The sequence below is a fragment of the Antedon mediterranea genome, chromosome 7 (genome assembly GCF_964355755.1).
Source record: "Antedon mediterranea chromosome 7, ecAntMedi1.1, whole genome shotgun sequence".
NCBI classification, from domain to species: Eukaryota; Metazoa; Echinodermata; class Crinoidea; order Comatulida; family Antedonidae; genus Antedon; species Antedon mediterranea.
Window position 1 is genome coordinate 2,358,054 of NC_092676.1, and position 27,026 is coordinate 2,385,079.

The 27,026-nt window shown below is 32.4% G+C and overlaps 1 protein-coding gene across 1 annotated transcript in view; it reads left to right on the forward strand.

The window, feature by feature from the left end:
- Positions 1-1,032: 1,032 nt before the first annotated feature.
- The window catches only part of LOC140053930 (ribosomal protein S6 kinase alpha-3-like), a 31,427-nt gene continuing 5,433 nt past the window's right edge, over positions 1,033-27,026 (forward strand). Inside the window, exons 1-16 of the mRNA XM_072098681.1 lie at positions 1,033-1,207; positions 1,872-1,916; positions 14,594-14,704; positions 14,941-15,022; positions 18,628-18,708; positions 19,178-19,257; positions 19,591-19,697; positions 20,320-20,497; positions 21,918-21,988; positions 22,804-22,957; positions 23,547-23,649; positions 24,154-24,284; positions 24,557-24,616; positions 25,196-25,360; positions 25,735-25,893; positions 26,341-26,502. Of these exons, the coding sequence (XP_071954782.1) occupies positions 1,148-1,207; positions 1,872-1,916; positions 14,594-14,704; positions 14,941-15,022; positions 18,628-18,708; positions 19,178-19,257; positions 19,591-19,697; positions 20,320-20,497; positions 21,918-21,988; positions 22,804-22,957; positions 23,547-23,649; positions 24,154-24,284; positions 24,557-24,616; positions 25,196-25,360; positions 25,735-25,893; positions 26,341-26,502 (1,749 nt within the window). The 5' untranslated portion in view covers positions 1,033-1,147. The remainder of the gene's footprint in view (positions 1,208-1,871; positions 1,917-14,593; positions 14,705-14,940; positions 15,023-18,627; positions 18,709-19,177; positions 19,258-19,590; positions 19,698-20,319; positions 20,498-21,917; positions 21,989-22,803; positions 22,958-23,546; positions 23,650-24,153; positions 24,285-24,556; positions 24,617-25,195; positions 25,361-25,734; positions 25,894-26,340; positions 26,503-27,026) is intronic.

Below are 27,026 nucleotides of genomic sequence, written 5' to 3' on the forward strand. Positions count from 1 at the left end.
GTTGATGTTGTTTGTTTTTGTTAGTTTACACAGGTTTCAATACTTTCATCATATATACTCAATCTTTTCAAATCTCTGTGAACGCTAACATATAATAATAGTCTGTAGTATAATTTAATTTTAGCTTTCAAAAGTGGGGAGCATGTTTTCCCCAAACAGAAGCCTGAATCCAAAGGCAAATTACTGACAAAATGAAAATGCTGTGTGTATCAATGGAGATAGAAATAAACTGGGTTGGATCTATGACTAAGTCACCACTAACATATAATATTAATAGTCAGTCAAAAATAGATATGAAAAGGTAGTTAATAATTTTTATTTTCCTGTCAAAAGGGGTCGCTTTCCTAAATAAACTAAACCAGGAGCCAGAACAAAATAATTCAACTGCCCAGAGATGAGAGGGGAATTTTGAATACAACATATTTATTAAATGGAATGGAATAGTAATAATAGGCATGGATGAAGGAAGAGAAGTTTATTCTATATAAAAAGGTTTCCACTACACTATGCCTATTATATTAAAAAAGCGTATTATTTCCATTTCCATGCGAAAAAATGCGCAACCAATGGGGCTCGTGAATCTTCGATACGTACGTAACGGTACATTACGTTCATCCACGCGCGTAAATGTTAACGCGCTCTAGCACCACACACGTAACTAGATGTTATAATTGTTGTAACAAAATGGTTTATAATGTTTTCACGCACTTCCTTTTTAAAGTACGCGTTTCCTAATTGACGTCATACACACAAGATACCTGATAATATACGATATCTGATTAGGCTTCTTTATTTCCCTTCCTTATACTAGAATGCATGATCAATCATGGATAATTATACAACCTGGATGACATGTTCTGTCGAAATGAATATTTTTTAAAGAAATAAAATAATTCATCTAAAAATGAATTATTGTAAAATAAAACGAGATAAACTTTTGTTATCATTAACAATTACTAGCACGCCATCTACCAACCACCACCCACCTTTTGTCTGTATCCCATCTATCAACGGGCGCTAACTTCTCCGCCATTTTCTAGTGACACATCCGGAAGAACTCCGGTGGGAGAAACATAGTGGAATTAATTCAGATTTACAATTTGTTTTGCATTAGATTGTCACCATTTTTCTCGGGGCGCATTCAAAGATGCCGCTGTACCAACTAGCGGACCCATGGAAGAAAATGGCTGTTAGGCAGCTGGCTGAGGTGCGTAGGAAGTTAGGCCTATTTTGCAAAATCGTCCTCATTGTAACCGCCCCACACCCCAATTTGTATGCTGAACAGCAGTACTATCAACCTCCAATATCTTCGTTAGCGGCACTTCCGCGGTTGACCGGCCTAGGCCTGGAGTAACCATTAATCATTGTGTTTATGTTTATTAAGTAATAATATAATTTATTGAGATGAATGAATAGTCATACTATAAATCTTATTGATAAAACGGCAAAATAAATAAAAATGTTAAAAGGTTGTTTTGTCATACAAGTTGAATTTAAGACCTGGCCTTCCTACTAGCTAGCTAGCCTAGGCCCTTTAAACGAAGTTGAGTTAAGATAAACTGAAAGGTATATAGCATGGGATATAACAGTCATGCATGAATGGGGGTAGGCCTAGCTAGAGTAACCCAATGAGGATTTCTCTCTTTGGCTTTACCTGCCTGCACAAGCCTACCCCCAGCCCCAATTCTTCTTCCCCATTAATTGCCTTGATTGAGGGATTTTTATAAAGTACAGCGACCTAATAGTTAGGAGGTTAATGGAAATTTCTAAATATTTCAGAGATACTGTAGTGTCACCTGTTTTATCTATAAAAATGATTATGACAGGCCTATCTTATTATTTATGTTTCAATTTTTAATTTGTTTTTTTAGGCCGGGAGTACGGAGGAGATGCAGGTTGATAATACCATTCAACAGGTAAATACATTTTTGATTTTGTAATTTATTTTTTGTTGTGTAATACAATGGCTTATGTATTGGTGATGGAAAAGGAGGAAGGGAGACGATGTTCGAGGGATGAGGAATGAACAAGGTGGTAAAAGTATATAAAAAATGAAGATTTCTATTTTTATTCATTATTAATAATATTATTAACCTTAATTGCACATTAAAAATACCAATAACAGCCAAATTGCATAACATTACACAATATAAATTGATTAGTAATATTAATTGATATCCGAAGTTTGTGTAAGAAGACATTATTCATTAATTATTTAGCAATAAAATTAAATACTTTTTTTTATTAAACAAAACATTTAATAAATACATACATTTGTTATTGTATTATGTATCTTGCATCTTGCTCCATACAGTAATATGCAAACAATAATTTCCTCATACAGTATTATTAAGGGATCATGTTAAAATTATTGTACTGCAGTAACTACAATTTTTACTGAAATAAGTAGGTCATGATGCTGCAGTCATTACAATAAACAGTGTATGATCACCCAAAAAAACTTGCCAAATAAAATAACCAGGTTAAAAAGTAAACAAAATAGTTACTGAAGTAACTGTAGTACAATAATTTTTACATGGTCCCTAAATGGAAATGAACTGTGAAGCTCTATTTACAAATATACAACTATCTAATCTTGTAACAGTAGTATTGTACAATCAATTCTCCCAATACCAGGGGAAAATTTCATTTTAAAATTTATTTTAGCAATATTACTAACTGATTTTTGAGTCCAGAAACATATAGTTTTGTATTGTATTTTTTGCTACACAATTGTAGAAATGTGTACAGGTAGCAATAAGGTTGTTTTGTATAGCTTTTTGCTATGCTTAATGCTACACTGGCGAAATTATTCCCTGCAATACTGGAAACCTTTTATTTGGGCTGATTAATTATATCTGGTTTTCTGGAAAGTCTGGTATTCTGAATAAATTTTTAATGGTAAAAATGTATTTTGGATATTTTGGACCTTAAAAAAAGTCAGATATAGGGAGAGCTTAATGTACAGTATTTCATTTAGTTGAAACATCATACTGTAGCTTAAAGAATGAAAGTAAATTGTTAGTCTAAGCCAACATAGGCAAGTCTTGAACTTAATGCCACCAGGTTGCGGTGAGCAAGCGTTGACTCCCCCTTCCCACTATGCAATGTCTAGACTTGGCCACACCCACCACAAACTATTTTTATACACAAATTTGTAATTTAATTTAAAAAAAATACAGACAGATACTCTAGGTTTATATATACAGTAAAGATAGTATGGTTAATTGTGACAGCTCTGTTTTGGTTTCATGTACATTAATAAGAAAGTGAAAGTGTTTTTTTTAGATTGACGTAATAGAATAAAATCCTTTAAAAACTTTCCAAGAAATAAGATTTCTCAATTTGTAAAGAAAATTGAAAAAGATTGTACATTATTTACCTTTTAACCTTAGAAAAATGGTGTTATTATTCAATGTACATTATTGTTAGATAGATTACAGTAATACCATTTATCATTTAATACCCTTACTGTATTAATCTTATTGAAAAAAGAAACACATTTTTAAATTATAAAAAAAAAAAAGATTATCAGGCAATATGATTTTTCAATCAGCATTTGGATAAATTATTACAATTTATTAAAAAATGAAGATCATAAATTAACATTTAATAGAAAAGAGATACCAACCTCTTTATCTCAACTAAGTAATTGCTAACAGGGCTGCAAATTAACTGTTTTACTTGGTAGCACTATCAAATTTGTATGATGGCTCATAATAATTTTTGGTAGCACCACCAATTTTTTTAGTAGCACCCTTTCATCGACAACTAACCCCCTTCCCTCAAACCCCATCCGCGCAGATCCGTTTTTAGTTTAGTGGGGGGGGGGGGGGGGTGTATAAAAATGAAATACAACCTTAGGCTGGGGGGTCAGGGGGCCACCAATGGCCCCGCTTTGGGGGGGGGGGGGGATTTTTGAGTAATTATAGGTTGTTGCAATCGATTTCTGAGCACATAAAAATTCCGCTCTGAAGAATTCAATTAATTTGGGTTATGCACATTTAGGCACTGGTCCTGATGCGCCACTTATATTCACGCAAGATCTATTCTTTTTACGGTACAGAAAGAAATTACTGCTTTGTATATACGCGTAACCTTTCGTAGCCTACGCGTAAATAGATCGTAGGTCATTGTTCGCTAAACGTATCCTGCAATTTCCAAAGTAGGCCTATTGTTCGTTGCCTATGATGTATTGTTTATAATATCTACGCGTCGATCGTAGGGTGGTTTGTAGGGTTAGTAATTTGTAAACACCAATGTCATCGCCTTTAGGAGCATGAACAATGGAAACAAACATGTATTGTTGGCTAATTAAAATCCTAGATGTTAATTTTTGTAGCCGCCCTACACATCGGTTGTCCTAATTTGGCAGGACTTCCGCCGACGAGACGACATCGGGCCCGAGGCCCTCAGCTCACGCAGAGAGAGTTTCGGCGGCCTATGATTCAATCCTACCTTGGTTTAGCGAATTATAAAAACAACACCTTGGCTAGGACACCAACAAAATATATGCAATATAAATATTGTATATTCCATGTTAAGATTTAACATAGGCCTTTGTAAATTATTACAGTATTACGACAAAAGGCCCGACCAGAATTTGAAGGAGAAAAACGTGCGAATCGTGGGAACAGTTTAGAGCTAGCTGTATTACGTTTCATGTGACGCAAAATTCAGGTACACTGTTTTGTAGCTACCCCTCGTACCGAGTAAAAAAAACATGCGAGAGGTTTGCGGTGGTAAAACAGAGTATCGCGTTTCATGACATGTGACCAAAAAACTAGGTCTGTATTAATTACGGTCTTCTGTCGGCAGTCTTTTTGAGCGACCGATTGAACGTTCTGATACTATATTTAGAATGAACTGTTTACGATCTTTTTGTTTGCATGTTTCTGGATCGACTGGACGTTCGCTATATTATTTTTATTAGTTGGCATAGTTCATTGTGTTGGATCGTGTCGTTGAGAGTAAAAAAACACACACGAATGAAACATTTACGAATAAAAAAAATTATATTATATATTTCTTAGTAATGTACAAATTGGTCCTCCTCCGCCAGTAAAAAATAACACATTAAATAATAATTTTCACACCTTGTTACTTACTAAGAACATCGTGAGGTTGTTTATTGAGGTTACTAACGAAGCCAAACAATGTAACCTACAAAGCCAACAACGTAGCCTGTTTTATCTACGAAGCTACTTCGTAGGAGAAGTTGAGGTATTTTCTCTGATATATAATTTTCGATAATCAGAATCTGGAAAAAGTATTAAATCTACTGATAAACAATACTGCTGTTTAATCTATAAATGAATAGATATTATTAATTTATATACATGATATAACCATTATACTGCCTAAAAAATGCTGATGGCTGCGCGGCACAATTGTTTTTTTATTTCTTCTTTAAAACGGAGGTGATTTTCCATGAGGTTTGTGTCGTCCGCGCGTCACACTGTGCTGTGTGTTTGGTGTCCTTTTGTGTGATTGGGTAAGGCAGCATGCAATAAATAAACTTCCAATCACAACGAGTGTAAAATGGTTAGGGGCTTTGTACGCTTGAATGAACCTGACTCCTTTGCGGCGGTGACTAGTGGAAATTCCTGAGCCTTCCGTAGTAGAGAGATTAAATTACAACACAGTGTTTGAAATCGGGAAAACACACCTGACTTCAATTTGAAAAACTCGCACAAGCAGACGATCTTGTCGCGCCATGCGCGATCTATTCTGTTTCTTTAGTCGCAAACAGAAAAATTAGGTCGCAAATGCGACCAAATACCCCTTAATTTGCAGCCCTGGCTAATTGAAAAAATCTAAATTGCAAAATGAACAACATAACTACAGCAATTACGCACATTTTGGCAAATTAATTATACTACAAAAACTTCAATTTATAGGTCAAGTAAAAGTAACTAACTATGATTAAAAAGTAACTATTTTTTTCCCCACAAATTACAAGCAACATAGCTACAGTAGTTTTGAAATGTTCAACTACAGTAGCATTTGTGAAAAACATACTAGAAAATAACCACAATAATCATTTATAGAAAGGGGGTTAAGTATTCTATAGTTAGTTAAACAATGTAACCATAAAAATAGCTGAATGAGTGTAGTACTTAATGGACCTGTACTTATGCCCATTTACCATGTGGCTAATTCATCACGCCAGATAATTTTACACAGAATTCTGATACAATATTGTGCCAATGATTATTTTTGTACTGTATTTTTCCCATTATGTATATTGTAGTAGTATATATTAAAGAAAGTTCAAATTTAGACTGTTGATATCTGTATTTATTTGATAACAGATAAGTTTGTGCATATGCGTTCTAGTGAACACAGAGACTAACACACCATATATTTTTTACACAGAATCCTGATACAATATTGCGCCAATGATTATTGTTAAAGGCCAGGTGCGGGCAAAAAATTTATATTGATCATACATTCCAATAATTATCGATCTATAGTTTGTCCTATGTTTCATCATTTTTGGGATTTTATTTGTGTTACACGAGCTTGTTGAAAATAAGCACTTTCTTATCAGTGGGGGGATAGTTCAAATTACACAGTAAAATCTCTATTCTTTTATACACAAATGTTGTAAATAGAGAGGCATTTTTAAAAAGCTATGAAAACAGTAAAGTAAACAGCGTGGTAAAAAATCTTATCAGATGACTAAATATAGGTAATATAACTTGAATTTTACGTTTCTGGTATTTTTATTCAACTTCAGAGTTTTATTTTTATGCTATAGCAAAAATTATCCACTGTATATCCGCCATCTTTTTTTTACCCTCTAGGGAGTCACCAGACATGTTATTACATTAGGATAAACTACCTAACTACTGAAAAAAAGTCTTCCTGGTTTTCATAGCAGAATTTTGTCAAATTTTGTATTTGACCATTTTAAGGGATATTAATGTTTTTTCGTCTAGATTTCTATTACAAATATTTGATTTATGTGCAATTAACCAGATATTATGTTTAAAATTCATGCCTATACCTGATCTAAAGATCTTTTGTCCATTATGTATACAGTACAGTATTTAAGAAAGTTAATATTTAAATGGTTGGTATCTATATATCCATATGATAAAAGATAAGTTTGTTCACACGAGTCTTTGTGAACCAAGGATTAATACTGTAGTGAATATAGTGAATATTATACAGGACTTGTCTCATTAAAATTTGGTATTACAGTATACAATTACTATCGTCATAAAAATTGTATTCTAAAAACATTTCAATTTCCTTGAGTTCAATGTGATCGTTAAGTACAGTAGTGCTCTCATCAAAATGTTCTGGTATTTTTATTTCCGAGTTCTATTTATACGTAAATATTACTCAATAGACAATCATCACTTCCCTCTGGGAACTCTTACATTTGACCGTCAATATTAGCAGGTTGCTGTTAACATATCAAGTACTTTTGTGAAGCTAGAAGGCTGAATTGGAAACAGATCAATATATAACTTGACTAACCTTACACTTTATAACTTCTATTTAAAAGCTTTAGTAAGTAGATATAATTTACTTAGTAAAATACAGAGTTGATATCCATATTGATATTTATCTATTATATTATAAACATCCCTATAATGAAATGGTATGACCTATGTATCTTTTATTCAGCCATTGATGAGAAGATACTAGTACTAGGCATGGGGTATTTATCAATGTCTTAGGTAAAGGTGGAAGGTATAATGTAGTCAACTCTCCCAATACTGGACTTTCTAAAAACCAGAAACTCGTTCTTCCCGAGGTCCAAAGGGTTCAAAATTTCTTGTTAGCATTAACAACACCGATAACCTGACTTTCCGGAAGACCAGCCCAAAGGTGTCAGATATTGGGAAAGTTGACTGTACTTGCAATACTGTACCACCTAGAAGCCTAGCTAATGGATAGTGAGTTCTAGTAAACAGTCATACACCCATAATATTGTTTGGCATTCACACTACTGTACTGTAGCAGCCTTATCTGTATCTGTGCAAGTAACCCATTCTGTTGAATTGCAAAGATGAAATTGAAACTTAACTGACAGACAGACGGACGGACAGACAAATAGACAGACAGGCTTTTACAGATAACTTTATAGTTTATTTAATAGAGTATGCTTTCAGTGTAATTGATGTTTTAGTAGCATTTAGATATGAAATGAAGAAGGAGGCTATAATTAGCTCTCGTACCTGGCGGCTGTGGGAAATGCACTTTTATTGTACGTTGACATTTTAAGGATAAATTGAATAATAAATGTAATTTCAACAACAAAAATTACTTTTTAAATACAGTAATAAAATCAAAATGTAAAAAGGTAACCTTATGAATATGATATAAATTATCTTTGATTCAATTTAAGAAATTATCATAAATTTGTAACAAGACAAAATTTAATGTTATCATTTGTGATAATCTAAAATGAATTTACTTTTTAAATACATTAATAAAATTGAGGTAATCTTGTGAAATCAAATATCTGATTTCATTCTAGAAATTAATCATAAATTCTTAAATTTGTAACAAGACAAAATTAAATTTTGAACAAATAAAAAGTAATAAAAAATGAATTTTTGTTATAAATTAAAACCGTTGACAAATTGATGTACTGAGTATTCTACACTATTGACCTTTTTGTAATTTTAATTTGTTCCAAAATTGATGGATTTTATAAATTCCTTTTTAATACGTTCTGATGGTATTCCAAAATGTCTGCAAAATTTATAATAATAATAATATACTCCTACGTACATACTGTAACTAAACAAAATATAATGATAGTAATACTTGTTTCCTTTATTTTGAAACGTTATCCTTTAATTACCAAAAAATCTAGCATAACACAGAAGTCGGAGATTGATTAAGTTTGTTACGACAAATTTTGTAAAGATTCTAATAAATTTAAAATGTCTCTCGTTCTTAGTTATGGATTCTGATAAACCATGCTGATGCTGGTTTAAGCCCGCCTTCTTTTGATAATTTTTTTTGGTGCAAAATGAGCACATTTATCATTAATTTTAAGATTTTAGTGCATACAGTAATAAAACACATTTAGTTTCTTAAATATATGGTCTAAAACATCAGCAAAAATGATTGGAGTTTTTTTGCGTCTTTATTGTCTGTGATGTAAACAATCATTACGGATGATTTCGTGTAGAGTGCATTGACATTTTGCAGCTAATCTTGATAATTCCGTACATAATCTATGATACCGTGGTTGTCAGAATTGAGAAAATTGTCAAAGATTCCGTCTTCTGATAAAAGTTAAAAGCAGACACTATAAGATAATTCAAATTGAAGGCTCACCTTGTTTTGCGGTTAAACTTTTAACACGTTCACCAATGTAACCTTTTATTTTGATGCGCGTCGTCTTGTAATAATCTACGCATGATCAACTAAAGAAAATGTATAATATAAGATTAGGAAATGTCTATTAAGACGAAATGTACTCAGTGGATGGGTGTGTACTTACCAGGGGAAATTGCTGTTCAATTCTGAGTAAGTTCTAAGTATTTAAAATTTAAAGCACTGCCCACACTTTCTCCTACACACATGATAAATTTGATAGTAGGTGACGAGGTTGTTTAGTTGTACGAGTTGAGTCTGAGATTGCAATATGCTGAGTTGAAGAATCATCATTTTGTCTATAAATTCTAATTGTTATTACTGTATTGTTTGGAGATTTTAAATTAATATTGAGCAAGAGTTAGTGAATAATGAAGGAGCTAAAACTGAATATGAAGGTAAATAATGTCTTCTTAACCTTTTACGAATTTTATGATGGTTTACAGTCAAATCTTTTATTGTCTTGAACATAACCTTAGTAAACATTACTGTAGTTTGTCTAAAGCTCTGTCTACACTATCAAACTAGTTTTACAAAGTGGGATATGCCCAAATATGGTAGTGATATGACATCATCATGCTCATATATGGGCACATCACATTATTTTGCCACATAAAAATTGATAGTATAGACAGAGCTTAACCTTAGAATTCAGTACTGTATTATCATAACATTTAAAAGATGGTTTTATTACGTCAAGAACAATAGCCATTCATTCAAGCTAACATATAGTAATAATATCCAGCGTATGAGCGCAATTAATGGTTTTATTGATGTTTATTGATTGGCTCCATCATGTCATGTGATATTAAATTTCGTTAAATACGTTTCAATCAAGCGTTAAAGTTTGTCTTTCAATTCTATTAATTGATTCCTAAAATGAAAGTGGTTGTAATTTGAATGACTGAATATTATCACAAGTATGTACTGTATGTTATACACAGTATAGCGGGTATACTATAGTAGAACAAGATTTAGTAGTAGACATACTGTATGTTAAGTAGTAGAGAACCATGTTCTTTTAAGCTCTGTCTTAACTATCAAACTAGTGTGATGTGCCCAAATATGGTGGTGATATGCCTGAATGTGGTGGTGATGTGCCTGAATATGGAGGTGATGTGCCTAAATATGGTAGTGATATGCCTGAATATGGTGGTGATGTGCCTGAATATGGTGGTGATATGCCTGAATATGGTGGTGATATGCCTGAATATGGTAGTGATATGCCTGAATATGGTGGTGATATGCCTGAATATGGTAGTGATATGCCTGAATATGGTGGTGATATGCCTGAATATGGTGGTGATATGCCTAAATATGGTGGTGATATGCCTGAATATGCTGGTGATATGCCTGAATATGCTGGTGATATGCCTGAATATGCTGGTGATATGCCTGAATATGGTAGTGATGCCTGAATATGGTAGTGATTATGCCTGAATATGGTAGTGAATATGCCTGAATATGGTAGTGAATATGCCTGAATATGGTAGTGAATATGCCTGAATATGGTAGTGAATATGCCTGAATATGGTGGTGATGTGCCTAAATAATATGGTGGTGATGTGCCTAAATAATATGGTGGTGATGTGCCTAAATAATATGGTGGTGATGTGCCTAAATAATATGGTGGTGATGTGCCTAAATAATATGGTGGTGATGTGCCTGAATATGGTGGTGATATGCCTGAATATGGTGGTGATATGCCTGAATATGGTAGTGATATGCCTGAATATGGTAGTGATATGCCTGAATATGGTAGTGATATGCCTGAATATGGTGGAGATATGCCTGAATATGGTAGTGATATGCCTGAATATGGTGGTGATATGCCTGAATATGGTGGTGATATGCCTGAATATGGTAGTGATATGCCTGAATATGGTGGTGATATGCCTGAATATGGTGGTGATATGCCTGAATATGGTGGTGATGTGCCTAAATAATATGGTGGTGATGTGCCTAAATAATATGGTGGTGATGTGCCTGAATATGGTGGTGATGTGCCTGAATATGGTGGTGATGTGCCTGAATATGGTAGTGACATGCCTGAATATGGCTAGTGACATGCCTGAATATGGCTAGTGACATGCCTGAATATGGCTGGTGATATGCCTGAATATGGCTGGTGATATGCCTGAATATGGTGGTGATATGCCTGAATATGGTGGTGATATGCCTGAATATGGTGGTGATATGCCTGAATATGGTGGTGATATGCCTGAATATGGTGGTGATATGCCTGAATATGGTGGTGATATGCCTGAATATGGTGGTGATATGCCTGAATATGGTGGTGATATCCCTGAATATGGTGGTGATGTGCCTAAATAATATGGTGGTGATGTGCCTGAATATGGTGGTGATGTGCCTGAATATGGTGGTGATGTGCCTGAATATGGTAGTGACATGCCTGAATATGGTAGTGACATGCCTGAATATGGCTAGTGACATGCCTGAATATGGCTAGTGATATGCCTGAATATGGCTAGTGACATGCCTGAATATGGCTACTGTAGTGATATGCCTGAATATGGCTACTGTAGTGATATGCCCAAATATGGTAGTGATATGACATCGTCATATCCATATGGGCACATCACATTTTTTTGTCACATAAAGTTTGATAGTGTAGACAGAGCTTTTGCATTATTGGTGATATAGAACATGCCATAAAATTAAAAAAAATATGAAGTACTTTAGGTAATAGAAAGTGCAACTTTTAGAGTTTTTAACAATTTTATGAATAAAATAAATGTTTTGTTATGTAGGTGGATTGATAATCCTGTTGTTGATGTTTCAAGCTCTCAAGATTTATTATAAGAGATGTAAATGTTTATGAGTGGGCAGACATTTCACTCCAACATGAAAACAATATGTCTATTAGACTGTGTTTTGAATGTTTACCTTTTAATTACTGCAGTAATGTCAAGCACGAGATGCCAAGCATTGTATAAAAATTTCTAAGAAACAAGTCTTCTACTGTATGTCAAAGTTTAATTTAAGTCTTGTGTTTATTCTGTAACCAACAGAATGTGAGTTAATGGCCAAGCAGGCTTCCCAGTATAAAGAAATAAAATAATGTATTAATCCGTAATAATATGAATTGACAACTAGTATGTTTAGAGCAATAATGCTAGAAATGACCATGTCCCTTAACCATTTATGCTTGGTACCCACTTAGAGGCACCGCAACGACGTAGGCACAATGCTGGTGAGTTCACAATCACAACCGTTTTGATGAACCATTGCGTTGTGATGCGCTTACATATTGAAAACCAACCAATCAGTTAAGATCTGCTTTTTTGGTTGAATAAGTTGAATGTAATTGGATTATTTAACTTACAAAAATAAAATTACATCCTTTTCAACAGTGTATATACTACTGTATGACATTTGTAAATGTAAAGTAATCAAGTTTAGAGAGGTTAATGGGTCCTGAGATAGTATAGTTAAGTATTTATGGAAATTAGTTTAGGACTGAAGTTTAATGTTGTATGTAATAATGGGTTTAATAACTGTAGGTCATTCCTGTTTGATTTGTAAAAGAGAACATTGACTTTGCCATCGGCAAGGTTTCTTTATGTGTCAAATAACATGTTTAGATTTAAACTGTTAATTTCCGAGAAGTAAATCTTAGAATTTGTAGGCAAACAGATTAATTGAACTATGATAGATTATTTGAACTATTACAGAGAGATTATATAGTTTGTGATTTCAACAATTTGTGTATGTACCAGGCTATTTGCAAGAGTATAATTCTAGACAAAATTTAAATTGTTTTTGTTTTTTTGTATAGTACATTATGAAAACATTTTAAAAAATATTTTTATTTCATACAGTATGCATCCAACAGTGAGTAACTCGCCAATATAATAAATATTTTATAATTTATCGCTCTTATAAAATAAGACTCATTTGATGCTTAGGGAGTGGAGTTGAAAGAGTTGTAACCCTGTTACTAGGCCAGGATTGAACCCTGGGCCTTGGGATTGGAAGACAAGCATGTTAACCACCAAGCTACAGATCCACTACATTATATAGTTAAGCTATAATATATCACATTTAGATTTGTAGAGACTTCAAATCATGATTATTTTGAGAGGAAAACGCTACACAAAAAATTGTGTACAAGAATACAATATATCATTGGTCATAATTGTTGTTTGTTGTCTAAATATTGAGATGACTTGTACAATAACACGAGTTTTACTAATCAACTTTAGGTATTCAACTATAATACATTCTCCATGCAATGAAACACAACCATTGTGATACTATAGCATACAATCTACCAACATTAATCATAATCATGGATTTTTCTAAAAAAAGTAAACAATATTATGAAAGACCCCACTCATCCGTTACATTACTGTTATAACTTAAATAGATCAGGCATTAGGCTACGACCTCCAAGAGCAAATCTTTGTAGAACTAGAAAATCCTTCGTTGTAAATAGCATTCATATTTTTAATTCTAATGTAAGACGTTAATGCAATTTTTAATAGTTTTACATTTTTAACAGTATTTTTAACTTTTTATCTTGTATTTTTAATCTGTTATAATACTGCACGTTTTTAAATTGTTGCAATATTGTTGTTTTAATCTACCAAGCAAAGTGAATTTTCATTTTTATGGACAAATAAAATTTCTTGAATCTTGAATCTTGAATACCTGCAAAAATATGACATTATATTTTATGGATGGCATTTCTTGGGAAAAATGTAATTATTATCAACAATGTCTGTTATGAATAGATCTGACCATAAAGTCCATATTAATAAAATCATGGCTAAAATTTTCTTTTGGAATATTACATATTTATGGCAAGATAATGAGCTGATTTAAATATTTCTGATGATGATATTTTGGGTGGTTTTCACTTAAGGGTGTGGACAACACCATTATCTGGTAGGGGTGCTCTACTGTTTTCTTTTATTAAATGTATGCTCTCTTCTTGGGAGAGAGAGGCTATTTTCGGTTTATCTAGGTAAGTTTCACTCACTTTTGGTTTGTGTAATTTAAATCTCTTACATACATAATCACACATATTAAATGGAACACATAGTTTTATTGAAATATAATTTTAAAGTACTTTTTTTCATGTTATTTTAATCAATTTGTACCCTAATTTTAATTTTAAATCTAAGGGAAAAATGGAAATTATGTATTTGCTGTATCATTGACAGACTTTTTGAAATTAATTTCCATTTATTTTATATTATGAAATTTTTATTTTATTTAGGATGAAGAAATGAGAGAAGTGAACATAACCAATGTTACCAAAGACGGAGAGAAGGGCGACCCCGCTCAGTTTGAGCTGCTCAAAGTTCTTGGCCAGGGTTCATTTGGCAAGGTACGATAATTATATTATTGTCTATTTTATTTGTCAATAAATACATGTTTTTGGATGTACTGTAAAGCTCTGTCTACACTATCAAACTAGTTTTAGGCAAAAAAATGTGATGTGCCCAAATATGGTAGCGATATACCCAAATGTGGTAGTGAAATGACATCATCATGTATATATGGTTACACCACATTTATTTGTAACATAAAGTTAATAATTGCTATTTCATTTAAATTATCAAGGTTTTTCTTGTACGTAAAAATGCTGGAGATGATGCCGGGACATTATACGCCATGAAAGTATTGAAGAAAGCCACACTAAAAGGTAAGAAGTTTGAACCAAATTGGTGGTGGTAGGCTGGATGGGGCGCACTAAGGTTTCCAGGTGGGTGGGGCGCACTAAGGTTTCCAGGTGGGTGGGGTGCACTAAGGTTTCCAGGTTGGTGGGCCTGGTTGTAAATACTAAAGCTTGGTTCCCACTAGAACGTAACGCAAGGACGTAAACGCAACGCAAGCGTTTTAACCAATGACAAGCGAAGTTATAGACAGTTAGCAATCACAAGCGAATAAGCCATCGCTTGTGATTGGTCAATTCACTTGCGTTGCGTTACGTCCTTGCGTTGCGTCGCTAGTGGGAACCACGCTTAAGGTGTCTCTTCAACATTTTTTTTTTAATTGATTTGCTTGTATCTTTATGGTCTTACTGTATATACTACTAGGATTAAATTATTTGAATTTTCTCATTCCTGTTAAGTTTAAATTACTTGAATTCAATAATAAATACTATAAGGTCAGGTTCTGAGCAAATAGACTCCAACCTTAATAACTTAAAGGAGAATTGTTAATTTGCAGAAAGAACATTAAAGGTTTGTCTACACTATCAACAAGTTTGACAAAAAAAGTGTGATGTGCTCAAATATGGTAGTGATATGCCCAAATATGGTAGTGATATGACATCATCATGTCCATATATGGGCACATCACATTTTGTTGTCACATCAAGTTTTATAGTGTAGACAGAGCTTAATAACTAATTAATTAACACATTAACAAGGATACAAATCCCAAGTTCATATACTTATATACTAATTAGTAATAATAATAGTTTGATTCCGTACAGACAGTGTACTACTGTACCTAAAATTTCACTTATGTAATTAGAATTGAATAAGAGTTTAAATAATACTTTTGTTCCAATTAAGAGCCCTAAAATATTTTCACAATAATAAAATTTCATATTATGATAATTAGTTTATGAAGAGTATCTCACAATTTGCTAATTACTCTCCTTGGTTATCTACAATATGAAATATATAGCATCTGATTTTATATGTATTAAGTACGTAGAATTGAAGTCTTAACGCATGCATTCAATCCACTGAATAATTTAATGGACTCGAGAGATTTGAATTTAATGAAGAACAAGTTTAAGAAAATAAAGAAGTGTCCAACATGCATGTACTACAGTTGCGTACAGTAGTAATAAATTGTATTGTAACATAACAGTGCATTAAGCTCTGTCTACACTATCAAACTAGTTTGACAAAAAAAAGTGATTTGCCCAAATATGGTAGTGGTATGACATCATCATGTCCATATATGGTCACATCACATTTTTTTGTCACATAAATGTTTAAAGATGTATTGTCCCTTTGACTAATTTAAAAAAAATTTTTGTTTATTATTTCGAAAAAAAGTGGGTCATTTTGAAGTATCATAATAGTTATTAACTTTCACTAAAAATTAGTCGAAAAGAAAATAATTTAACTGAAATACAGACATTTTTTGTTCAAAAAATAACTTTGACTTCCAGTCAAAGTTTTCAATCAAAACATATCTCATAATGCAACGTGCTTGTGTGGCTACTCTGTGTGCATAATCATAAAACTTCCTTGCGATCTGTGTGAAAACACCTTCTCAAACCGTGACGAGTTGTAAACAATCCTAATTAGCATCATGCATATTCATGGTTTGAAATCTTTGTTTACTCTCGCTCGCGACGATTTTCCAGCAAAATGTAATCAAATTAATTTACCGGTTAATTATGTAAACTTGTTGTTTTTGGCTCGAATTTTCAACTTAAAGTGAATAACTTTAATATTACTTTGATATGGCCAATTTAAATCTAGAATATTTTGACCTTTATTTTTTGTGTTTCAGGGAACAATACATATTTAAGGTCCAATACTCAAATCTAAACATAACAGAATCTTTCTCTCTCCCCCCCCCCACCCCCCCAAAAAAAAAAAACGCACTGCAGCCTATTAATTTATTAAAATATCTAGTTTTAAGATTTATATTTTACTGATATTTTGGTTTCACGAAGTCTTGGTTTGGACGAGGTTTAGTGTACTCACTTATATTATGCATAATCGTACATTATACATAAACCTTTAACAATGTATTGTTACACACACTTTACATTAAGGGGTGACTGTACATGCATACATTTTATATAAAGTAAGTACATAAAGGTAATTGTACATTTTACCTAAAGTGCTTACATAAATTATTTAAGTGCAAGGATGCTTTATTCATCCAGATTACATTTTATTTTAATCATTATAATGAATCTTCTATTTTTATCAGTAATAAGCTTTTTCAGATCACAATGTTCAATTGTTGACAAGATTATTCTAATTAGGATGTAACTAATTATAAATATTCATTAAATTTAATTCGTTATTTTTAATAGAAGTATTGTACCTTGACGAATATGTTAATTAGTCATTTCATATAATTAGTTAAAATATTTAACCTTGATAAATAAATAATTAAAGAAACGTTCTATATTTTAACAAGGGCAAGGTCGTGCTGTAAGATGCAATAATTTTTTCTAATTTATTTCGTAGTATTTTGTCTCCTTCGAATTAAAATCCGTATAATTAAAGACATGCTCCAATTAAGGACACTTTCCTTTAAATGATAAATAATTGGAGCTAGTTTGGAAAGCTATAATCGGTTAAGTGAGTCTAACAAAGAAGAAAAAACACCAGAAACAAGCGTAATCCAGGCTGTATTTTACTGTGTATTATAACGTACACAGTAGCACCCACTCCTTTGGGACACCCCTGTTCAGGGGACACCTTAATTAAGGGGGCACCTCTATTAAGGGGAACTTTATTGGGTCCAAAAGGTGTTTTTTAAAAAAATGCATACAGTAGAAGCCCTGGTTTGAGACACTTCTGCTCAGGGGACTCCTCTATTAAGGGGGCACTACAGTGTGTTGGGTCCAAAAGGTGTCCCCTTAAGATGAGTTATATTTTAGTATGCATACAGTAGAAGCCCTCAATTGAGACACTCCTGCTCAGGGGATTCCTCTATTAAGGGGGCACTACAGTGTGTTGGGTCCAAAAGGTGTCCCCTTAAGATGAGTTATATTTTAGTATGCATACAGTAGAAGCCCTCGTTTGAGACACTCCTACTCAGGGGACTCCTCTATTAAGGGGGCACTACAGTATATTGGGTCCAAAAGGTGTCCCCTAAAGATGAGTTATATTTTAATATGCATACAGTAGAAGCCCTCAATTGAGACACTCCTTCTCAGGGGACTCCTCTATTAAGGGGGCACTACAGTGTGTTGGGTCCAAAAGGTGTCCCCTTAAGATGAGTTATAAAGTATGTACGTAACTATAGTACACAGTATTAATACAGTACTATCAATTTTTAATGAGAACCTTTAATTTTATTTCCACTGCAATAATAACTACATACAATATCTATAATTTTAAAAATGGATTGTAAAGTGTGTATGTATGTGGAGTGACTTTTAAGTTTTACCTACAAACGTTCACTACAGTATGTGCTTTAATTACATTCGTTACGTTCAATGTTTTAATCATTTTAATCAACTCCACCTGTAACTGAGATGTATGAATGAATTTATTATCATAATTGGTTGAATTGGTTGATTTTTTTCTCTATTTCTAGTACGAGACCGAGTGAGAACAAAAATGGAAAGAAATATATTAGTTGAAGTGAATCATCCATTTATTGTGAAATTACACTATGGTAAGCTTTTAACCTAAAGTTTATTTTTTATAACTTTTTAATGTGATTTCATTTTCTGCTTGTACAGTTTAGATATATTCCAAAGTACATGTATATTATAAGTAGGAAACAGTAGGTAGCCGTATTCACCAATCACACTTAAGTGAGATATTTCCTTTAAATATTAAGTATTTCACTTAAATTGTATTCACTTAGATAGAAATTTTTTTAATTTTAAGGATAAGTGTTTCCCTTGGCCTAAGTGTTTCCCTTGGCCTAAGTGTGAATGGTGAATACAGTCATATGAGTTTTCATACTTAAACTTCTCGGCGATTGTAAACAAACGGAAATTTGGGAAAAGTCACAAATGACAGGTCAAATACCGTTTCTATTGCAGGAATGGTCACTCTCAATTGAGTGTAGATTCTTGAACTAGCCACCAATAATCTTCATTAATAGGAACATACCATTTTAATGTTTGTTTTTTCAGCATTCCAAACAGAAGGAAAATTGTACTTGATTCTGGATTTTCTCAGAGGAGGAGACTTGTTTACACGGTTGTCTAAAGAGGTACATTTTATTTATTTTTGTACAAATTCACAATATTTTATCAATTTATTTAGTACATGCATTTTTACGGGAATAGTATAAAATAAAGCTGAATTTGTTGTGGCAGAAATAACATAATTTTAAGCTCAAACTAACTATAGTTTGACGAAAACAAAAGTGTGATATGCCTAAATATGGTAGTGGTATGCCCAAATATGGTAGTGATGGGACATCATCATGTCCATATATGGGCACATCACACTTTTTTGTAACAGTTTGATAGTGTGAACAGAGCCTTAGACTTATTTTTATATTGATTGATTTTATTCTAATTTAGCAATTTTATTTTTGCAGGTAATGTTTACAGAAGAAGATGTAAAGTTTTATCTCGCTGAATTAGCCTTGGCGTTAGACCACCTTCACAGTCTGGGGATAATATATCGCGATCTGAAACCAGAAAAGTAAGTAAAATATTAACGTATACACACACACAGATGCTGTATTTAGTATTCACACGAGGCTGCTTGGTTCCCACTAGCGACGCAACATAACAAAATTCCCTTCCCATCATTGTGTTTTCCCCCCGTCTGCGTGAAATCAGACCTACGATGTTTGCAATACTGTTGCGTCGTCGGTTCCCACTTGTGATTACGCAATACAGCACTTTGCGTCGCTGCGACGCTCAAAAGAAAAAACTTATGAAAGGAAATTTCTTCTATTTATAATATTATTCCAGGTTTATTTATTAAAATTGAAGTGGAAGCAAAAGATGAATTGTTACAATATTTACATTCTGGTACCGTGTATCTTCAAGTATAATCCCACTTTGGGTCTAATCCCACCCCATACTTTATGTCTGGTTTCACAAACAGGCATATCCTCGGGGTATAGTCCCAGTATTGACTTTTTGTCTGGCTGAAAGCCTCTCTCTAGGTATATAGAAAATGTATATAATATCAAAAGGTATAATTATTATAAGAAAAATATCTCACTTTAATGAGATGTGTGAGTACATCCAAAGCACCTTAACCAGATAAGAATCTAAGTTTGTTTTAATAAAAATTGTATTTATTTTATTTGTAGTATATTATTAGATAAAGATGGCCATGTGAAATTGACAGATTTCGGACTTAGCAAGGAATCAGTAGAAGATAGTAAAGCGTATTCATTTTGCGGAACAGTAGAATATATGGCCCCGGAGGTCGTCAACAGAAGGGGTCACACGACAGCTGCTGATTGGTGGTCATATGGTGTACTTATGGTGAGTTAATTAAGACCTACTGTTAAATCTCAGTCTGTCAAAAAGAATCTTTTTATTTACCGTTTGTTTAATAATAATTATGGTAGTCAATTTGTATAAGCGCTTTACACACAAAAATGATCCATAAAATATCCTAAGATGCTGCTCCAGCACTTTGATGCTTCCATATGAGAGCTTGTCGGAGCAATATTCACAGAAATTCGAGTGAAAACAAGGCATCTGTCTATCCTATCCTAAGTGCCAGTATAACTTGGATCTAACTTTGCGCAAACATTGCATCCAAAAACCTCCTTCAAACCAATTAATATTAATTAGATCACAAGTATAAAAGGAGACAATATGGAACACATTTTTTGAGATTGTCCTAAAGGAGGGGTTTTTCTGGTTAAATACAATTTATAAAATTCACAACATATTTTACTGACTATGGAATTTATCTAAATAATAGAAATGCAGGATTCCTAAAACAAAAACATTAAAGCGCGGTGTCTAACTTATTAAGATGCGACTTAGATTTTAAGCAATAATCAATATTAATAGTAAATTTGATTGAAAGTGTGTTAAGTGTCAAGTAACAGTGTCATAGTTATGAAGACTTAGTAATATTGATTATATGCAAAGTATGGAGTTGCTAGAATATCAATGAAGTGATAAGTGGATTAAATCTGTATGATGGCAATACATTTATTATTAGTTTTTTTAATACAATTCTCTACACAATTATGTAATGTGATGTTCCCCAGATGTACACTATAACTGAGCCATAGTTTTGATTCAATATCAATCCATTTTCATTTTCATTTTTTTCATTAATCAACATTTTGTTCATCTGTATAAAATATTTATCTTTAAAAAAATACATTTTATATAATTTCACCCGTGTGAAATAATTGAACCTAAATAGGCCCAGGGTACCTATTTATTTGCACATTTATTTATGCTACTTTCATAGTTGTAGATTCAATATTATGTATGCATTATTTTTCGATTACAAAAACTGTATCTTTATATACTGTGTATTCAAATTGCTCTCTTAGAGATGTAGTTAGAGAATAAAAAAAGTAGGTGGGTGTTAGCAATTTATGCTTGGGTGAGAAAAAATTAATAAATCAGGACTTTAAGGTATCCAGAGATTTATTTGGGTGGGTGCTATGTTGAAATTAGGGTTGGTTGAAGCGTTTAAAGGGTGGGTGGAAGAATGTAAAGAATGTTTACGCCCACCACAGCCTAGCACAATATTGCATCAATGCATTAGCTGGGTATTCCATTAAGTGGATATGCTGATTATAATACACATTAACATGGAATATATTTTGTGAACACTTTCAGTGTATGTTTTGATCTTGACCTTGGGATGAGTATGTTGAGTGATTAATCCTAAGCTACTGTCATTTTAAATGTTATTTGTTTTTTTTTTAAGTTTGAGATGTTAACAGGAGCATTGCCATTTCAAGGACAACACAGGAAGGAAACCATGGCAATGATTCTAAAGTAAGCCCTCTATTGTTCTTTTCCAAATACGTTTACATGGCGACGCAAAACATGCGCCAGCAATTTTACTTAACCCTCAATTACGTGAACAATTCCTACATCTGGACAATAACTGAAAAGTACTTGAATTATCCAAGGTATTGTTTAAAGATATATTGTCACCCTGAAAAAATAATTCTTAAACATTTTTATGTTGATTATGCCATTTTAATGTTACCAAATAATTATCCACTTTGTCCAAAAATTGGATCGAAAAGAAAATGTATTTACCTAAAAAACTGTAATTTCAAGCAAAAAATAGTCAAATTGGCTGCCAGCCAATGTTTTTTGGTTAAATTTAACCATTTATTTGCCATTTTATAAGTGAAAACATTAATTTTTTCAATTTTTTTTTATGGAAATGATGAACTTTATTAAAACTACAAAATAATCTATTCAAAGTCTGATTTTATTAATTTTTATTTTTCATGTTTTTGTGGGACAATACATCTTTAAATGTACAATATGTTACGTCACAAATTGGTTTACACAACACTCTAACCTAACTGAAACCCAAGTCCACTGAACCCTAAATTAAATCTTGATAAATTGTACTTGCCACATCATGAATAGAGTATTTAAAAATATTAAAAAGAATATTTAAAATATTAAAAAGAATATTTCAGAATATTAAAAAGAATATTTTGAAATATTAAAAGAATATTTTGAAATATTAAAAAGAATATTTTGAAATATTAAAAAGAATATTTTGAAATATTAAAAAGAATATTTTGAAATATTTAAATAATTAACAATTGTTTATATTTTCTATTTAGAGCAAAGCTAGGAATGCCGCAGTTTTTAAGTCCGGAGGCACAAAGTTTATTGCGACAATTATTTAAAAGGAATCCATCCAATCGTCTAGGTGCAGGTGCGGACGGGGTGGAGGACATAAAAAACCATCAATTCTTTGCTAGTATAAACTGGCCTGTAAGTATTCATTAAAGCTCTGTCCACACTATCAAACTAGTTTGACAAAGAAAGTTTGATGTGCCCAAATATGGTAGTGATATGCCCAAATATGGTAGTGATATGACATCATGTCCATATATGGGCACATTACATTTTTTGTCACATAAAGTTAATAGTGTAGACAGAATTTAGATAGATTATGAGGTTTAATTGTGTTATTTATCTATATATAACACACACCTGACTATATCCTTGCCACGTGATTGGTTAATGTGCTGTGTGATATTACTTCTACCTAATGTTATAATTTATGGTTCTGATACACGTTTTGCAACATTTTTTTTCGCATTCAAATTAAAATTGCTGGCTTATGCATCTTTTTTGTTGTTGAAAAAAACAGGATTGTCAGTCTATAGATAATTTTATCTCAGCTCCCTGTCATAGAACAGTCAATCTTTCAACCCATGAAATATTTTTACCATCTCATAAACATTCATTATTTGTATATTGCAATATGCAAAATCTTGTTATAGCTCATTTCTTTTTCATTCTTTGCTTTCTTTTTTAAAATTCTTTAATATCAATCAAAATTATCTTATTTATTTAGAAACTATTAAAAAGAGAACAACCGCCACCATTCAAGCCAGCCGTAACAAGAGCAGACGACGCATTTTATTTTGATCAGGAATTTACCTCCAGGACACCAAAAGGTATTATTTGTTTTTAAATAACACAATTAAATTCCTGTCATTTGATTAGACGATTGTGGGTCACATGGCGTGCAATAGTGCCAAAAGATATTATAGTCTTATTGATGGCTTATTTGTTTATGATTATGATTAGTCTTTGTTGCCTAGCAATGCTAATTGAATGCAAAAAAATGATTTTGTCTTGAGTAAGTAAAGCTCTGTCTATACTATCAAACTAGTTTGACAAAACAAGTGTGATGTAATATATGGTAGTGATATGCTCAAATATGGTAGTGATATGCTCAAATATAGTAGTGATATGCTCAAATATAGTAGTGATATGACATCATCATGTCCATGTATGGGCACATCACATTTTTTTGTTACATAAAGTTTGATAGTGTAGACTTGACTTAAGATTGTAATATTCAGGGGACACCCTTATTAAGTGGACACCCCTATTAAGTGTTTTACTATTGTGTTTTCATTGCTATATTTTTTTTCATTTTTACCCCACTTTTTAAGACTCTCCCGGTGTTCCTCCCAGTGCAAGCGCTCATCAGTTGTTTAAAGGTTTTAGTTTCGTAGCCCCGGATCTCATCGAGTCAATGGAGGGCGGTATAATTACAGCAGCAACGAGGAATACTTTAGAACAAGTATGTATAAACTAATTTCTCTTTACTGACTTATTGTATTATTTTATAGTTTTTACAACCTTAGACCTATGCATTACACAAAATATGTAGCATACATTTATATTAATTCATACATTATTGGAAAAATGAATTAAATAAAATCGTGATGGAAGCTAATGGTTTGATGCAGCTTTTTGTCCAATCAGAATCATTCGTATATTACAAACCGTTGCGTCAATTATCAAAATTGATTTTTGTAAACATGAATTTTTTATGAATATTTGTGTTTGCAGAAAGCAGGACTTATGCATGCAAGAGTAACATCAATTCAAGAGGAATATGATCTGAAACAAGTAAGTGCTTGTTATATTCTTGTGTGAGTTAAGTGAGGAATGGAAGTGGAGAGTGGAGGTGATGTTGAGGGGAAAGGCATTTCTGGTATTGAGCACTGTATTAATTTGAATTTGTTTAATGTGTTTATTGTTCAGGAGGGTGTTAGCGGGAGGCATTTATTTTTTGTGCCTAATATGGTAACATGTATAATCAAATAAAACCCCCTAGATATGAAAAGAACACACTTAATATCCAAAAGTGATAAAATACAGTAAAAAGTTTATCAAAATGCTTGGTAAATTGTAGATCATGTCAATTAATAAATTCTACTAGAAAAGTGAATTTTGTGGTAATCAATATTGTGCATATATGCATATGGCGGGAAGTTTGAGGAAAAAATAAACGCCTGGAGCATTTATTCCAAATGATATTCCATGTTTATTCGGGTGAGTCATTTTTTCAAAGCCGGGCGTTTATTCAAATAAATTTGGTAAGTGTATTTTTGATATGATTTTTAAACAATTTCATATTCATCCAATTACAGGATGGATTGATTATTATTATTATTTACCGATTCATTTTGGTTTTTATATTTGTAGGATATTGGTTTGGGTTCATACTCTGTGTGTAAAAGGTGTATTCACAAAGCAACTGGTCAAGAATATGCAGTGAAGATTGTGGAAAAAACCAAGCGAGATGTCCAAGAAGAAATAGAAATATTACTCAGATATGGACATCATCCTAATATTATCACTTTAAGAGATGTAAGAAAAGTTTTTCAGAAAGACAGTAATTTTTTTAACTTACTGTATCATTGTATTATATTTATTCTTTGTTGTTTTTTGTTTGTTTTGTCAGTCTTAAGCTCTGTCTTAATATTTTGCTAAATGGACATATAAAATTGTCTAAAGCTCTGTCTAACTTTATGTGATGTGCCCATATATGGACATGATGATGTCATATAACTACTATATTTGGGTGTATCACTACCTTATTTTGGTACATCACACTTTCTTGTCAAACTAGTTTGATAGTGTAGACAGAGCTTTAGATGAGTTTATGTGTCCATTTAGCAAATTCTTTTTCTATATTTACAATCAATCATTGAATACAAGTGTTAATTGTTATTTTTTTCTAGGTTTACGATGACGGTAACAAAGTGTACATGGTAATGGAATTGATGAAGGGAGGAGAATTACTAGATAAAATACTAAGACAGAAATTCTTATCTGAACGTGAGGCATGCGACATTATGTTAACAGTAACAAAAACAGTGGACTATCTTCATCAGCAAAGGGTATGTGAATATGTTATCATTTATCACTCTGTTAACATGAACTGATTGCTTCAAACATGGTAAAGCTCTGTCTACACTATCAAATTTTATGTGACAAAAAATGTGATGTGCCCATATATGGTGATGATGTCATTTCACTACCACATCACACTTTTTTTTTCAAACTAATTTGATAGTGTAGACAGAGCTTAAAGCTACACTATCAACTTTTATGTGACAAAAAATGTGATTTGCTTATATATGGACATGATGATGTCATATCACTACCATATTTGGGCACATCCTACTTTTTTGTCAAACTAGTTTGATAGTGTAGACAGAGCTTAAGTCAAGTTATGATGATAATATGATGAATGTATTTATATATTTATACATGACGTCTAGCATACTTGGATTGCAGCCAAATACTTAATCATGAATGAACGCTTGTTATCTATTATTCAACAGGTTGTACATAGAGATCTTAAACCTAGTAACATACTGTATGCTAATGAGGACTTTAGCGCTACTAGTATTAGAATAGCGGACTTTGGATTTGCTAAACAGATGAGGGCTGAGAACGGGTTACTGATGACGCCCTGTTATACTGCCAACTTTGTTGCCCCTGAGGTATGAAACAAGAATCAATTAATTCAATAAATGCTTCAATTAAAGATGTATTGTCCCCCAAAAACAAAAAAAATAAAGATTATTAAAATCAGGCTTTGAATAGGCCATTTTGCAGTTTTAATAAAGTTATTCACTTCTGTAGAAAAAACTAAAATAGTTATTTCACTTGTAAAAAGGAAATTAATTTAACCAAAAACCATTGTCTGACAGACGGTTTAGGTATATTTTCCCTTGCATTACGTTTTTCAGTGAGTAACTATTATGTGACATTAAAGTGGCATATTCAAAAAAAAATTCTAAAAAATATTTTTTAGGGGGAGGACAATATCTTTAAAGGAAATACAATAATAACATAGCAACTGGCAACATGGAAGCCAGATGTTTGTCTCAACGAACTCTTTTACTAAACTTTTTCAACTAAAACTCTACACGATCAAACAATTTTGACAAAAAAAGTGTGTTGTGCCCAAATATGGTAGTGATATGATATCATCATGTTCAAATATGGAACAACACATTTTTTG